Source organism: Eretmochelys imbricata, chromosome 1 (genome assembly GCF_965152235.1).
Source record: "Eretmochelys imbricata isolate rEreImb1 chromosome 1, rEreImb1.hap1, whole genome shotgun sequence".
Taxonomy (NCBI): Eukaryota; Metazoa; Chordata; order Testudines; family Cheloniidae; genus Eretmochelys; species Eretmochelys imbricata.
The window spans coordinates 201,256,477-201,271,735 of NC_135572.1; the positions used below are offsets into that span (position 1 = coordinate 201,256,477).

A 15,259-nucleotide genomic window follows, 5' to 3' on the forward strand; every position below is an offset into this window, starting at 1 on the left:
CCTTTGGCAGTGTAATAACTCCATGGAAGTGGATTTGTGTCCTCTGATGAATGAAGGCAGAACACTTATTTTTAATCATGCTACAGCTAGAGTACTTCAGTGCACTATAGTTGGCTACTACCCTTAAAGTAGCCTCAGCTACATTGTGCATAAGCTGAAACATCAGCTCACCTCTTCCTCCAGACTGAGTTGTTTTATGCACCTAATCAGTGCTTCAAATAGGTAAGCATCTTTCAGAACTGGGGTTCTCAATGAAACCCTAACCCCTGTGACACTTATTCTACAGTGTACCTCCAGCCCTGACTACTAGACTTACTGTATGGATCGCTCTTACAGGTGGGGCTTAAACTTCACAGCACCAGCAGGAATGCATGCTCACTGTATGATCTACATTTCAGATCTGGCCAAGTACTGGAGTTTAGGTAGCTTAAAGCAGTGGCTGTCAACCTTTCCAGACTTCTGTACCCCTTTCAGGAGTCTGATTTGTCTTGAGTACCCATAAGTTTCACCTCACTTAAACTACTTGTTTACAAAATCAGACAAAATACAAGAGAGGCACAGCACACTTACTGAAAAATTGATTCATTTTTATCATATAAAAAATCAATTAGAATATAAATAGTGCTTACATTTCAGTGTGTAGTAAAGTTATCTGTATAAAACTTTAGTTTGTACTGATTTTGCTAGTGCTTTTTATGCAGCCTGTTAAAACCTAGGCAAATATCTAGATGAGTTGATATACCCCCCGGAAGACCGCTGTGTACTCCAAGGACACGCGTACTCCTGGCTGAAGGCAACACTGTAGGAGCCAGCTTATGTGCTCCCATATGCTTTAGGCATCAGAATGGCAAAGACTGCTGTCCTCCCTCTAGGATCATGACAATACAAAGACATTTTGGCTTCTGTACTAGCAGCAAATATTAAAGGGGTGACTGAACCTAGTCTGGGCTTGTTTGAACACCACAAATACTTAGAAAGTATTTTAAATCTTCACTCAGGGCAAGGGAGGGGTTCCTTTGATAGCCAGAAGCAGGTGGCCTGGCTCTTTCCACACGCTAGAGGAATCTTGTCCTCTAGCTGGTTTCTAACATGGTGTTTTATACTACATTCTGTGATTGCAGCACTTATAAAGACAGGTCTCTCATTGTCATGCAGTAGGACTAAAGAGAGGCATTGTGCTTTTCCTGATGAAGAGATGAAAAACGCATCAAATAAACCACTGTTCCCCTAGCAAGCACTGTTCCCCTCTCACCCATGAAGATTTATTGGATTGTCCATTTGAGATCTCTTCTAAAATACCATTTTGCAAAGAAACATTTAGTAAGACCATCTTCTGTAGTGCAGCCTCACTAGCCCCCACCACGCCGCCCCAATTATTGTGGGGAAATTAAGTATGTGGATTACAGAGACTAACACTTTAGAAGATGGGTTGGGGTCTCCTAAAGGAAACTATTAGAAACATTGTTAAAGGCAGTTATAAAAGCTAGACTGGGGAGTTCTAGAGCAGTAGTCCCCAAATTTTCATGGTTCATACACTGCTCTGTGCACCCCTCCCCCATGTGGCCAGGAGCAGGGCTGTAGCTCCTGGGGTGGGGGGTGGAGATAAACACAGGTAAGGGGGCCAAGGCTGGGGCTGCAGCTTGGTGTGGGTCTCGGGCCAGGGCTGGGAACAGAGCAGTAGCCAGGGGCCAAGGCTTGAGGAGGGGCCAAAACTAGGGGTGAGACGGGTGTAGAGTTGAGGCTGCGCATGGGGCCAGAGCAGAGGGGTTGGAGTGGGGTTGGGTGGTGCTTCTTCCCCCACTCCCCATGGGGGCTGGCTTGGGCCCCACTGTGCCCCCCCCAATGTTCTTCCACACCCACCCTTGGGGGGGGCATGTCCCACAGTTTGGGGACCTCTGTACTACAGTGACTCACCCACATATCACACCAGTGTTATACACCTATTGCTGCAAAAATGTCATCAATATCATTGTTCTCACTAGCCCCTTTCACTGTAGGTCCAGGGTTTCTTTCCAACGCCACAGGTTCAGAGGTCCCCACTTTGTCTTGTTCTCTAACATGCTTGGTAGCACTACAGTCTCCTGCTTTTCTTAAGTGAAGTGAATACTCACACTGCTGAGCAGGAAAGAGGGACACAGCACCAGGCATACTGTCTTCAAAAAGGATGGAAGTGTTTTGTTGAACAAACTCTGGAGTCTTCTTTGAGACAGATTTTGACCTTCTAGACAGTTTGATCTTCCTTTGCTGCCAGGAACTTGCTCTGTGGTACTGCTTTGGCCAACGTGCCTTTTGCAAGCCAGAGAGAAGGTATTTGCAGATAGATGCTTTAACACAGCCCAGTTTTTTCTGCAAGCTTTAAGGTGAAGGGGGAAAAACAAAGCAATTCTTCAGTGAGAGGGGGAAAAAACAAAAGGGTTTCTGCTCTGGCAAAATTCAACCCTCCCAGCGTTGGGAGACTTGGACATTTCCCTTCTTCCCTCACAACTCAGAGGTATCGAAGCATCTTGGAAATCATAAGCCCAGGCTTGCAAAAAATCACCATCCCAGGTAGAAAGAATATTCGCCCACCCTTTCATCTTATTGCAGTGTAGAAAGTATTCATACACATTTATGAAAGCCTCACTGCAGATGAGTGAGCAGAATAATGCACCTCCCCTCAAATGCATTTCTAGATCTGTGAACATTCCAAGGGCTTTTCTACACAGGAACTTGCAGCCATTTCATTGAATTGATTTAATTAAGCAACTGCACACTGGTGGACTCTAACGTTGGTTTAAGAATAGCTGATTTCTGTCATCTTAAGCCAAAAACCCCACTCATACCAGAACAGCAGTCGCCACTCAAGGTTTTGTACTAGCCTAGCTACATTAGTTTTAATTCAACACTTAGGTGATGCCAATACAATTTTCCCACATAGGTAAGACCTAAATAGTAGGATATATTGAAGAACTGTAAAGTGGTGTCCCTGAAAACCGCAAATCCATGTTAAATTACACCTGCCTGCAGCCCTGAGCCTCCACATGCTGCAGCCGTTTGCTTTTCAAAAGTTTGGTTCCCAGAAAGAAAGCTTCTGACTTGAGCTTTTTGCTTTTGCAGCAGAGAACAGCCATTCTGAGTGCTTCAGACAGTTCTCTGAAAGAGCAGGCTTCTCTAAACCTCAACACAAGGGATTTGGCATGCTGGGATCTTGCTGCTTTTGCTTCAGAAAGTGTTAGTCTGAAGTCTACATCCTGAAATAAAGATGAAGGAAGAAATTAGTGTTTAAAAAAAATCAGTGTCCAATTGATCCTCAACAGGAGAAAAGCTCAGATCCTTAGTGTTAAAGAAACATCATTTACTGCACCAAGGCGCAGTGGTCTGGTTGTTAAGAGCAAGGGACTTAAGTTCAGGAAACTGCAGTTCAATTCCCATCTCTAGCACTAACTGTGAAATGGAGACGGATACCCACATTTGTAAAGCACTCAGATCCGCAAGCAAAGGATAAAGTACATCGTCTATGCAAAGCCTCCATACCAGTCTGAGGAGCTAAGACAAGATAAGCCAGGGAAAGAGCCCTGGAAGCCACTAGCTTCAAAGTACCAGGGACAGGCAACGCAGAGGGGAGAGAATATTTTCCATCACAAACATACAGAAAAAGCCTTTGGAGCCCTGATGTCCTCTTTAAGAGACACAACGTGTGTTAATTTAAGCCATACAAACCTTTTGGATTCTGGGTTTAAGTTGCCTACATAACGTCTTGATGTCAAATCCCAACTGCTCCCCTAGGGAGGGAGAGAAAGAAAAGATTGTCGCTTAAAAATGGGAAGAGTTAGTTCATGTTGGCAAGAGTCCTTTCCGTAACTGCAGTTTCACCCCAGCTCAGCTGTTCAGTCTGCTGCATAGCCATACAGGAGACATCGGGCCGTAAGCTGCTTACTAACAACTGGCTCACACCAGGGCTCAGCATTGCCAGCTGGCAATGCAAAGAGGGGCGAACAAAGGATCCAGATGTAAGATACATTTCAGCCACCTAGGAGCAAGGAACAAAATGGATGGCGAGATTCACAGAAAGCAACACAGAAAAATTAGGTGGATAAAGAAAGCCATTCATGCACTTTGATGCTTCTGCCACCAGCCCTCCTGGAAGGGAGGTTTAGTGGTTAAAGCACAGAACTAGGAATCAGAGGATCTAGGTTCTGCTGTATGGGACTTGGCCAGTTTACTTAGCTTCACTGTCCCCTCATTTATAAAATGGGGAGGAGGAATGATAAGAATGAGCTGTCTACTATGTAGACCTACTGAGAGGCTTAAATTGTTCATCTTTGTAAAGGGTTTTGAGATCCTGTACTGTACCGCACCATGGAAGTGCAAAGCATTACTTAACACACTTCCCCCCGCACCAAAAGTCTTCACATTATTTCCAGAAAAACAGTAACAAAATTGCACAGCTTTACACTTCAAAAGAGGACGTGAAAGAGAAGCGTAGGCCAAAGCACACTTCTTACCACTCTTCTGTTAAGAGATCCCAGCATATACCTGGCACAGAGAAGCTTAAAATGAAGCATTTCATGCTGGGACCTGTCGTATCCCTGAGCCACAGGATTTACTCGATTTTATGCAAGTTAGGTAGAACCTAAGGGTTAGGGGCATGTTGCAAACATGGCCCTCCCCACCAACAATACTATAGCAGAACTCTTTACCTTTATTAGATCTCTTCACCAGAACCGGCTTCCCAATGTCAATAGGGCGCTGGATGCTCATCATCTTCTTGCTGCCCCTTGTGGGAGCTGCCAGGCCTCTCTCTTTACTGCACCTGGATGCTACTGCAGGCCCTGTGAACAGTCTGTTCAGCCATCCAGTTGCCTTTTTTGTTGCAAGTACTTTTGGTCTTTTCTTAATCTCCAAATAAAGGGGTCCCAGAAACTCAGTGATTTCAGAAGGGAAGGTAAACCCCTTAATATAAGGCATCTGCTGGGTCCTGGACACCTCCTGCAGCAACCCAGACAACACCCCATATAAAGAAATGAGGCTTTGTAATACACACCTATAAAGAATCCTGGGAAAATAAACACATGGGCATGAGCCAGCTGCAGACACAAGCTGTTTAACTTGTATTCACTAAGCAAGTACACTAATCCTGTACCTGCCTCTCCCTCTCCCTCCCCTTTTCTCCTAAAGAAGTCCCTTTCCTCTTCCCTCCCGCCCCCGACACTTCTGGGTCCTGACTTCATGCTCTCCAACCACCTTTCCTTGCATGTGTTTCGAAACTGGTTCTTCCCTACAAATAGCCTAACCTCCCAATGTAAACTGCTTCCTCAATGCTGATTTCTGGCCTAAGGGAGGGTTAGCAGTTTTGGTTGGACCTATTCCTGGAGGTTTCATCATGATATAATCTTTAACTAAAAAGATTCATCTTTAACTCCTGGAGACTCCAGGACAATCCTGGAAGCTTGGCAACCCTAAGCATGGGGCAACAGGACAGGACTTGCTCCACTCTATAAGTCTCCATCCAATACCCACCCTCCAGAAACCACTTTTCTTCCCTAGCACTATATCTTGTGGATCTTCCATAAACCCTGGGAATTAGCAGGTTCCCAGGTAACATCCAGCCAAGCCCATTTAACGGGCATTCTTTCATGCAACAAAACATTTTGCATCAATTCAATACAGTTGGGCCTACTTATTTGATATGATACACTTTCCTTTTCAATGTCAACTGGAAAATTATTTTCCTGTTCCAAACGGCTCTTATACAATTTATTATACATGGAGCTATGCCATGCAAGAGAATCTACATTTTTTTTCAGACTAATTGCACACTTTGTACACGAAACAATGATGTGAAGAGACTGGAACAATGATTTCACTGAAAGAATCAGGAGCATTGAGGACTGGCTCCATTCTATCAATTTTATTTTCAGCATGAGGCAGGTCAGATTGGTTACTGGAAAATCCCAGATGTTAAAAAATGTTGTGGCAAACTGACACCATGTAGTATAGATAGGTATATACAGGGTGAAATGAACTTGGCTAAAGAAAATATATGTTTTGCAGTTCATGTAAAGTGCAGGTCCTGTTAGCAGTTGTGGGAGAGCCTTGAAGGAAGAGGGCTAATTGGAAAAACTGGACCTGGAAGGTAACTGACAAGATAGGAGGGAAAGTCCTTAAAGAAGACACCCTAGTTACCAAGAGTGGTTCAAACTGGTTTAATCAAAAAGAAATTTTCAGTCATGTAGGGTCTGATAACAAAGGTATAACAGGCTGAGTGTTCACTCTGAGTACCTGCCCTGTGCAGCTGGAACCAGCCAACATGGGTTTGAGCATCCCGGGTCTATTCCTGTTGTAAGTATCCACTCCATACTTATAACTGCATGTTATTATATGGGTGTGGTTATTGCTTAGGCATTTAAGACACATTTGGAGCAACTATAAATATCATTTCACCTTTGGATTTAATAAAGGAATTTATGGTTAAATTAGTGTCATGGTAATACCCTGTATTAATAATAATAATTCTAACCACCCTGATTGTGGTATAGTTAAGGTTAGAGAAATTTGCTAAGTGCCAAGTATGCACATTTCACATCCACTACAGCATCCTACAGGATATCCAGTAAGAGAACACAGCTTGTTTGTCGCACCTGAAACTGACAGGTCAAGAGAGAAGGAAGGTGGCACCGACTAGGACTACACCACCCTATTCTGGTGAGACAACTCACTAAGCAGAAAGGCCAGAGTACAACCATGCCATCTGCTGGTGAAAGTACCCAAGGAAAAGAAGACAGATGAAAAACAGTAAAGATTAGTTTTCAAAATGTACAAACCATAATCTACTTAACAATCCTGAAACCACGGTGTTCAAGAGAATGTATTCTTCCAAACACAGATGCTTAACAGATAGGCTGGAAATTAAGCTGGTTAAGGTTAGACAACACTATAACAATGTACAATGGAACTCAGTGAGCAAAGAGACTTTCCTTAAAAAAAACCTCAAGCAGCAATAGCCTTGGCAATTGTTTAGGCTAGGGATACCCAAATGCAGGCTTACTAGGGGCTGCAATGGCAAATTTGCCAGCAGCATGAGTTTCACACCTAATAACACAAATACATGCATGCAACTTGAAGCTTCTTTAATAGATTTAAAAAAAAAGAATTGCTTGGCTGAGTCTAGCAGCAGTTACGAGCCTACAGTAGATCCAGTTCTCACCATGAAGCTGAATGGGGGAGGGCTGCAAGTGATATTTAAGAAAATCATTCTGTAAAGAGAAAAGGATACACAAATGCTTTGCAGCAACACTCCAGTAAGCGCAGCAAGAGCTTACAGCCTCCCAAGATCTTCACCGCCACCACTTCTGTCACAGGCTGGCTGGGAACTAAGCACTCCCCTGCATTTTCAGATTTACTTTTCCTATATTGTCAGAAGGGTAAGGAGATGGTGGTTACACTTAGCACTTGTATTTTCTTCTGAAGTTTTTAGCAGCTTGGAGGTAATGCTTACTGAGGCCTGGTCTGCACTACAAAGTTAGGTGCCTTTGTGCATGTGTCTATTCTTAAATCCATCTCCCACCTATAAGCACCCTGTTATGGCAACACAGTAACACCCCCTCCCCAAGTGGCGCTGAGCCATGGTCAACGTACTGAGGTTGACGCAGCACAAGTGCAGACACTGTGTTACTTATGTTGACTGTAACAGTTCTCCAGCAGCTGTCCCACAATGCCTGACACAGACTGCTCTGGTCACAATTATGAACTCCACTGCCTAGGGATCACAGAGAGTGGAAGGCCCCCTCCCCTTTAAAGCCCCGATTGTCCCACTTGGTGAGCACACCTAGCAGCTCTCCATTGCTGTGTGCAGTTGCCCAGCTGGACATGACTGCTACACACTCCAGACATGCGCCAGCTCAGATTACATAGGAGATATTAGATCTCCTGGGCCTGTAGGGAGAAGAGGCTGTGCAGACACAGCTACAGACTAGCTGTAGAAATGTGGACATCTATGAGCAGATTGCACGGGGGGTGCAGAAGGGGTACGACATGGACCAGCAGCAGTGCCACATGAAAGCGAAGGCACTACATCAGGCATATCAGAAGGCCATGGAGGCCAACAGTCAATCCGGTGCCAAACTGTAGACATGCCACCTTTACAAAGAGCTGCATGCCATACTTGGCAGAGACCCCATCACCACAATGGATACCTCCAACGAGCCTGAGCCACAGGCCCCTGGCATGAACAGCAAGGATGAGGGACAAGTGACCAAGGACCCAGCTATGCTGAGCATCAGGACCTGTTTGAGATTCCACTGCAGTCCAGGCAGTTGAGCATGGGGAAGTCCGATGAAGAGGAAGGAACCCAGGTAAGTGTAACTGTATTTCCCATTACATTGATGTACTGAGCTGTGTCCTGTTAAGGTGGGGGCACCATATCGACTTTTCATTAGTTTACTCATACGAGACGAGGTAGCAGTAGAACAAAGAGAGGTAGCATCGTTATCTGCTTTTCATTGCCCTGTAGAGTTAGGCAAGGGGGCCATATAGAGCAATTTGTTTATACACAGGGATGGCCCTTGAATCCTCCTGAACGATCTCGAAGAAACTTTCATGGAGTTACTCCACAGTCCTCTCCCAAAGGTTTCTAGGAATGGCAGCCTTATTTCTTTCTCACACCACTCCGCGATAATTTTGGCAGGCACTATTGCAGTACACAGGTAGCAGCATAAAGGCCCGGGCAGCTGCTGTGCTGTTACCCTGAGAATTGAGATATCAGCTAAAATCACCACCCCCCTGCGTGGGAAATGGTGCCAGTATTCAGTGCTGTTGCCTTATACTCACAGTTTCATGCAACTGAGCAATTCCCTCCTCATTTCCTTCACGCCCGGCGTGCCATGTTCACTGTGGCTGGTGCTGTGAGTGGCGCCCGGCACAAGCACACCAAAGCAGATGTGTCAATGAGCGTGTCTTGTTTAATTCTTTAGGGGGAGCAAGGGATGGGAGTTCTGAACCTCAACTTTCGCTTTCCATTGTGAATATACTGACAATGGTACCTCTGTGCATTTTATGTCGTTGCTGCCTTGAGGGGTTCCTGCTCCACATCCACTGAACATCTGAGTCAGATAAGGAGGAGAAAGAAGAGGACTTTGGGTGACATGTTCAATGAAATCCTGCAAGCCAGTGCTGTATCAGAGCTCAAGCACAGGGCCTGAAGGGTGAACACTGCAGACGGCCTGGAGAAGGAAAGAGCAGATAGGTCAAAGGCCCAGGAATCCCAGCAGGAAAAGGAGAGGAAGTTGCACTGGGATGTAATGGGGCTTCTCTGACAACAAACACAAATGCTGCAGATTCTTCTGGACCTATAGGTTCAACAGTCCTGGGCTTGCCTCCCTTTGTAGTCCATGGAGAACTCCATTGCAGCACCTCCTTACACCCCCTCTAACATTCCACATGGCATTATGGGCCGCATCCCTACCCCTATCATTCCACCCCACAGAATATTAAGGACAACCAGAGCATCACATACACTGACCCGTGAAAGCCACAGTTGCTGTAGGTGTAGGTAAAGTGGACATGAACATTCCTTCCCCCTATTTAAGTTCTGTTCCATTAGTTTTTAATGTATTTGCTTTTAAATTGCAGGTTTTTCTTTGCACTTTTTGTTAATTAATAAAATTCTATTATTTCGAAAATAATTCATCTTTATTAGACCACAACATATGCTGTAGAGTGCCTAGCAGTTCTGAAAGTACCCCCTTTGTTGTTGGTTTAACAACTCAGAGGATCAATGACCTACAGTGTAATAATCATAAATGTACAGCAAGCGCCACAAAATTAACAAGTACACTGACAGTGTGATATTCAGAGATATACACCAACCACCACACAATTCCTAACAGGCCCCAAACAGCAGGTCTAGGGAGAGCACAGTCTACCACAACACATTCCTGTGACTCACTGTTGATGTGCTCTATCAAAGCCTCCCTGAGCCATATAGCTCCACATTGAGCAATTCTACTAGCCCATGTGTCTGGTTGTTCAAACTCAGCAGACAGCCACTCCACCCCAGCAGCAAACTTGCCCTCTTTGCTTCACAGATATTATGCAGGTCACAGCAGACAGTTGTAACCGTTGGGATGGGTTTTTTTCCACTGAGATCCAATCTTGTAAGTGAGCAATACCAGCATCCCTTCAATCTACCAAAAGCGCATTTAACTGTCATTCTGCACCTACTGAGCAGATAGTTGAATCTCTCCTTGGTGCTGTTGAGGTGGCCGGTATCCAGCTTCATAAGCCAGAGGAGTAAAGCGTAGGCTGCGTCTGCCAGGATCACTACTGGCATTTCAACATCACCAATGGTAATCTGCTGGTCAGGAAAGAAAGTGCCTGTTTGTGGCTTTCTGAACAGTCCTGTGTTCTTAAAGATGCAAGTGTCATGCACCGTCCCTGACCAGGCAACACCGATGTTGGTGAAGCATCCCTGGTGATCCACCAATGCTCGCAAAATCATAGAAAAGTAGCCCTTTCTGTCGATGTGCTCTGTGGCAAGGTACTCTGGTGCCAAAATAGGGACATGCATGCTGTCTATTGCTCCACCGCAGTTTGGGAATCTCACCGCTACAAATCCATCCACTATGCCCTACACATTGCCGAGAATCACGGTCCCGTGTAGCATGAGACAATTAATGGCCCTGCATGCTTGCATGACAACAGCCCCTCCTGTGGATTTTCCAACTCTACAATGATTTCCCACTGACTGATGGCAATTCAGCCTTGCAAATTTCCACAGTGCGATTGCCACTTGCTTCTCCACTGTAAGTGCAGCTCTCATTTTGTGTCCCTGTGCTGGAGGGATGGGGCGAGCTCAGCACACAGATCCAGGAAGGTGGCCTTTCACATCCAAAAGTTCTGTAGCCATTGCTCATCATCCCAAACTTGCATTACAGTAAGATCCCAACAGTCAGCACTCCTTTCTCAGGCCCAGAAGTGGCTCTTCACCTTCTGCAGCTGCTCTGTGAATGACACTAGCAACCTTGACTTGGTTCTCGCCATGTCCCACAGCAATCTGTCATCCAAGAAATCATCAAGTTCCTCGCTGATTCGGTTCTTCTTATGGCTCTGCAAATACTGGAGGATCATGCATCCGTCCTGTGCTTGCAACACTTATGACAGTAGCACAGAGCTGTGCAGGCTCCATGCTTCTGTCGGAGATAGTGGACAGTGAAGATGGCTCTGCAGTTTCATGGGATTTTTTTTTATTTTTTTTTTTAAAGACAAGAAAATTATGGGATATAGATGGCATTTTGTGATGGAGACAGTTACATACTGAAAAGTTGAGCCCTTGCTCCCAGACACCCCTGCACAACTCATTTCTGCCCCACCATGCATTGTCAAAACTTCCCAAGAGACAGTGAGCTGGACGGTGGCAGGTTGCACACTGGGATACGTACCCATGGCGCACTGCACTGTGCATCGACACAAATACTCCTGGTAAGTATGCACAGAGCCGATGCTAGGAGCCAAGTATGCACGTGCACAAGCAATATACTATCTGTGGCAGCTTTATGCCAACAAAACTTGTGTTGACCAAAGTTTGTAGTGTAGACATGGCCTAAGATACTGTATCACGTAGCAAGAGAATGGGTGGTAAGATATACAGTTTCATGCAACTTACTTGGGACACAACTCCGCCAAGTCTTGAATGGAGCCCGTCAAGTTCATCTGATTTAAACGCTTTAAGCATTGTTCTACCTGGAAAGAGAACAAACACCTTGGGTGGATATTTTCAGAAAAACAAGTTTTTTAGCCTAACAGTTGTCCATTAAATTACGCAACATCTCCCCTTCTCGGTCTGCCAGGGGCAGTAGATGGACCTTCTGAGTCTTGTACATTGGTACATTCAAATATCCAAATAATGGTGGTGGGATCTCTCTATGACATTACTGTGACAGGAATTTACACTGGGACAAAGAGATTGTTGATTACTGCTGACTCCTGTAGGCTGCATGTTGTTATTTTGGGGATTTAATTAAGTTTTCAAAAATAAAAATGCAAATGACTTCAGAAGGAGGCAGTGTGTCAAGTGGATAGATAGGAAGTCAGAAAACCTGGGTTGTAACCTCAGTTGGGCTACAGCAATGAGCAGCATACTTATTATATTTAGCTAAAATACACCAAAAAAATTTTTTTTAATTGATATTCAGCAAATATATTCAACTTCACTTTTTAAAGCTGCTTTGAAAAACTCGGTTATTTCCCAAGGACAGTTTGCAGAAGTTGTATTTCAAAGGCAATTTGTGGATTATTTTCCCCCACCCATTATAAATTGAACACAAATATTTGTATTTCTATTATTAATGAATTGTAAGAAGCATGAAATGGATAAAAACATCTAATTACATTTATTTAGGGTCTTAACTTGAACACAAAGGGTCTAAATATTGTTCTTACAGAAATAAATAGCAGAATTCTCATTGACTACAAAGGAGCAAGAATTGGTTCAAAACAAGTGGAACTTACAATGTCTTAAAGACAAGCAAAGAGAGTTATGAAACTACCAAACCCCACACTTTTGGGATGAAAACAAGCCTGCCAAATTTCTTCCTCAAAAGAAATTTTGAGAAAATTGCAATGGACTCAAAACTGACATTTAGAAGACTCATTCCAACCATAATTATTTCATGAAGCTGCTTCTTGCTGACCTGTTTCAGAGACAAATAGGTTTTATGGTGAGACATTCTGTTGTGGAATGTATAAAGGATCGAATGTAAAACTTTTCCTTCTGCATCCACAGCTTTATTCTTTAGCAATGTGCTGACCTTGTGACATCCTTTAATAACAGCTGGAAGGCATCTCACTGAGGAAAAAATGGAGACATTAAATTAATTATTTATTCCATACATGATAAATCATATTAGGACAGCATAAATGACAACTATCCATGTCCCAAAGCACATGGGCCAAAGAAACATACTTCATAAAAGCTAGGAACTACCTGTCTTGTTTTCAAATACATTTGAACAAATACCAGTTTGCTACTCTTGCCTGCAATACATTCTTTAGTCCTTACTTATGATATATAACACATGGGAGTTCCATTAAAACAGAATTTTAAGTCATTTACTTCTCCCCACTTCTTCTGTTTTCCATTTCACTTAGCTTGGACAGTGCAACTTGACTAGTTTAGGCAGTATCACTAGAGCTAGTCCAATAGATTTGGATTTGTGTTCCTAAAACTGCAAGGGAATAGAAATAAAACTGCCAGGAAGTGAGCTAAGGGAGGGGGTTGTTTTTTTTAATCATGATCACTTCTAGTCAGGTTTTGTTCTGTATTTAAACCACAAACCTTTAGAACTCTGGGACTAAAACTACTAGATCAGACCCTCTAAAAATCCATTCCCAGATCCGTGACAATCCCAGTCACACACATGCTTCACGCAGTGTGCGCCTAGCTGTGTTTTAGAGTCACAGATGATCAGAGAGTCAGGTACTGGTGCCTCAAGTTTGCAGACAGGAAGGGAAAGAGCTAACGGCCCTGTACGTATTGGGGGGAAGAGGGGTCGCCACATATCCTGGTGAGTTCTACTTTCCTCCTCCCCAAGGCTGCTTCCACTATAGCCCCCAACCCCAGCATCCTTCCAGTGCAGCCCCCCACCCCCAGCATCCCTCCCGTGCAGCCCCCCCCGACCCCAGCATCCCTCCCGTGCAGCCCCCCCCCGACCTCGACCCCAGCATCCTTCCCGTGCAGCCCACCCCGACCCCGACCCCGACCCCAGCATCCTTCCCGTGCAGCCCCACGCACGCCCCTGCCAACTTCCCTCTCGGTCCCAGCGGACGGTGGTAGGTGCTTGTTCTTCCCAGGGTCCCCTCCCCAGCGCTGCCCTTTGGTCGGCTACCTGCGGGGTGTTGGGCCGGCAGGGCCACCGTAGCGCAGCTCGCCGGCCACGGCACACGCCACCGGTTCCACGCCGCCTCCCCCTGCCCAAGCGCCGCCATTTTGCCGGGGTGGGAAGAGGCGGGGACTCCGAGAGCGGCGATATGCGGGCGGGGCTACAAGAAAGGAGGCGGGGCGGGGCGGGACCAAATGGTCTGGGCGGGGGAAGCGCAGGCTCTCCTGGGCGGGGCCTGGTGCGAGGCTCCCCCCCCCCTCCCCGGGCTTCCTCGTGAGCGGCTGAGTCTCGTGGCGCCCCACTGACCCCCGGGGTCCCTAGCGCGGGGGGCGGGTGAGGCCAGAGCCCCACGTGGGCCGGGTGCTGCCAGGGCCCCGCCTCCGCCCGGCCGGGGCAGCCTGGCCGCTGCTGGGCTTGTGCCTCAGGCTCCAGCTCCTGGAGGCAGGCGATGGGGGGAGAAGCTGAGCTGGCCCCCAGGGCAGGAGATGTCCCGCCCTCCCGGCTGCAGAGCCCAGCTTGAGAGCGGGACCCCGGGGTAAGCCTTAAGGCTGTGAAGGCGAAGAACCCAGCAGGCATTAGTTTCTTTTTGATCGCATGAGTTGTAAGCCAATATCATGATTTTTCAGGGGCCTGTAACTTGTGAGCTTTGAAGGGCGAGGGCTGGCGGCGCTCCTGCCCCCGCTGAGATCACCCCAGTGAGCATCCACATGGCAGGGATCTGGGGTAGTGTGGCCAAGCCAGGTCACTGCCCCCTCATCACAACTCAAAGCAGCACCAGACGCTGCCAAAACAACAGATGCAAAACCTGTGGCTATATCATCGCTGTGTCGGCTACAATGATCGATGCTCCCCACGGTACACCTTTCAAGAGCCAGGGGTACCACGGGTGTCTATCACAGCATATGGTGTCCCTCATCCAGTAAACTAAATGCCCCATCAATAACTATGTGGGTGAAATGCGACTATCACTACACTGAACTCACATGGGGAAATGATAAAAGATAAAAAAACTCCACATGGTCTGTCCATCACAGGCATCCAGACACCTTTCACCAAAGTGGTGTGAAACCTGGGGGCCCTGTCTCATTACTAATGGAGGGGTGGGGCTGGAATAAGCTATACTGATGAAGTCACAGGTTTGCCAAGGTACGCTGAGTCCATACTAGGAGTGTTTTACCAGTATAGCTATACCTTTAAAGCACTGTTAGTGTAAGTGTGCCCTTACTGTTAGGTGATCAGGAAGCATTAATGCTGAACAAAAGGAAAAGCCTTCCACCTGCAGCTTGCTAAGAAACTACCCCTTCCCCGTGGTGAGGATCTGGCCAGAGTGATCCATGTATCCATTACCTCCAGTTGGGTAATTGCAACTCACTGTTTCTGGGGCTGAAGGTGGATAAAATGCA

At 46.0% G+C, this 15,259-nt stretch overlaps 2 protein-coding genes across 4 annotated transcripts in view; one reads left to right on the forward strand and one right to left on the reverse strand.

Moving 5' to 3' along the window:
• Positions 1 to 15,259, forward strand: part of GTPBP8 (GTP binding protein 8) — a 385,924-nt gene that overhangs the window by 50,254 nt on the left and 320,411 nt on the right. The gene's annotated exons all lie outside the window — the stretch shown is intronic.
• Positions 567 to 13,975, reverse strand: RMP64 (ribonuclease MRP subunit p64). 3 transcript variants are annotated; one of them, XM_077822089.1, is made up of 9 exons: positions 13,863 to 13,975; positions 12,786 to 12,823; positions 11,642 to 11,718; positions 7,256 to 7,387; positions 6,804 to 6,881; positions 4,680 to 5,035; positions 3,700 to 3,761; positions 3,001 to 3,230; positions 567 to 2,353 (listed from the first exon to the last, which is right to left on the reverse strand). In XM_077822089.1, the coding sequence occupies exons 1-9, from the start codon at positions 13,960 to 13,962 to the stop codon at positions 1,933 to 1,935; spliced, it is 1,494 nt and encodes a 497-aa protein (XP_077678215.1). In that variant the 5' UTR covers positions 13,963 to 13,975; the 3' UTR covers positions 567 to 1,932. The 3 variants fall into 3 exon arrangements, with proteins under 3 accessions (XP_077678215.1, XP_077678206.1, XP_077678225.1); XM_077822080.1 differs by having other exon boundaries at positions 12,669 to 12,823; XM_077822099.1 differs by lacking the exons at positions 11,642 to 11,718; positions 12,786 to 12,823; positions 13,863 to 13,975 and adding an exon at positions 8,809 to 8,979.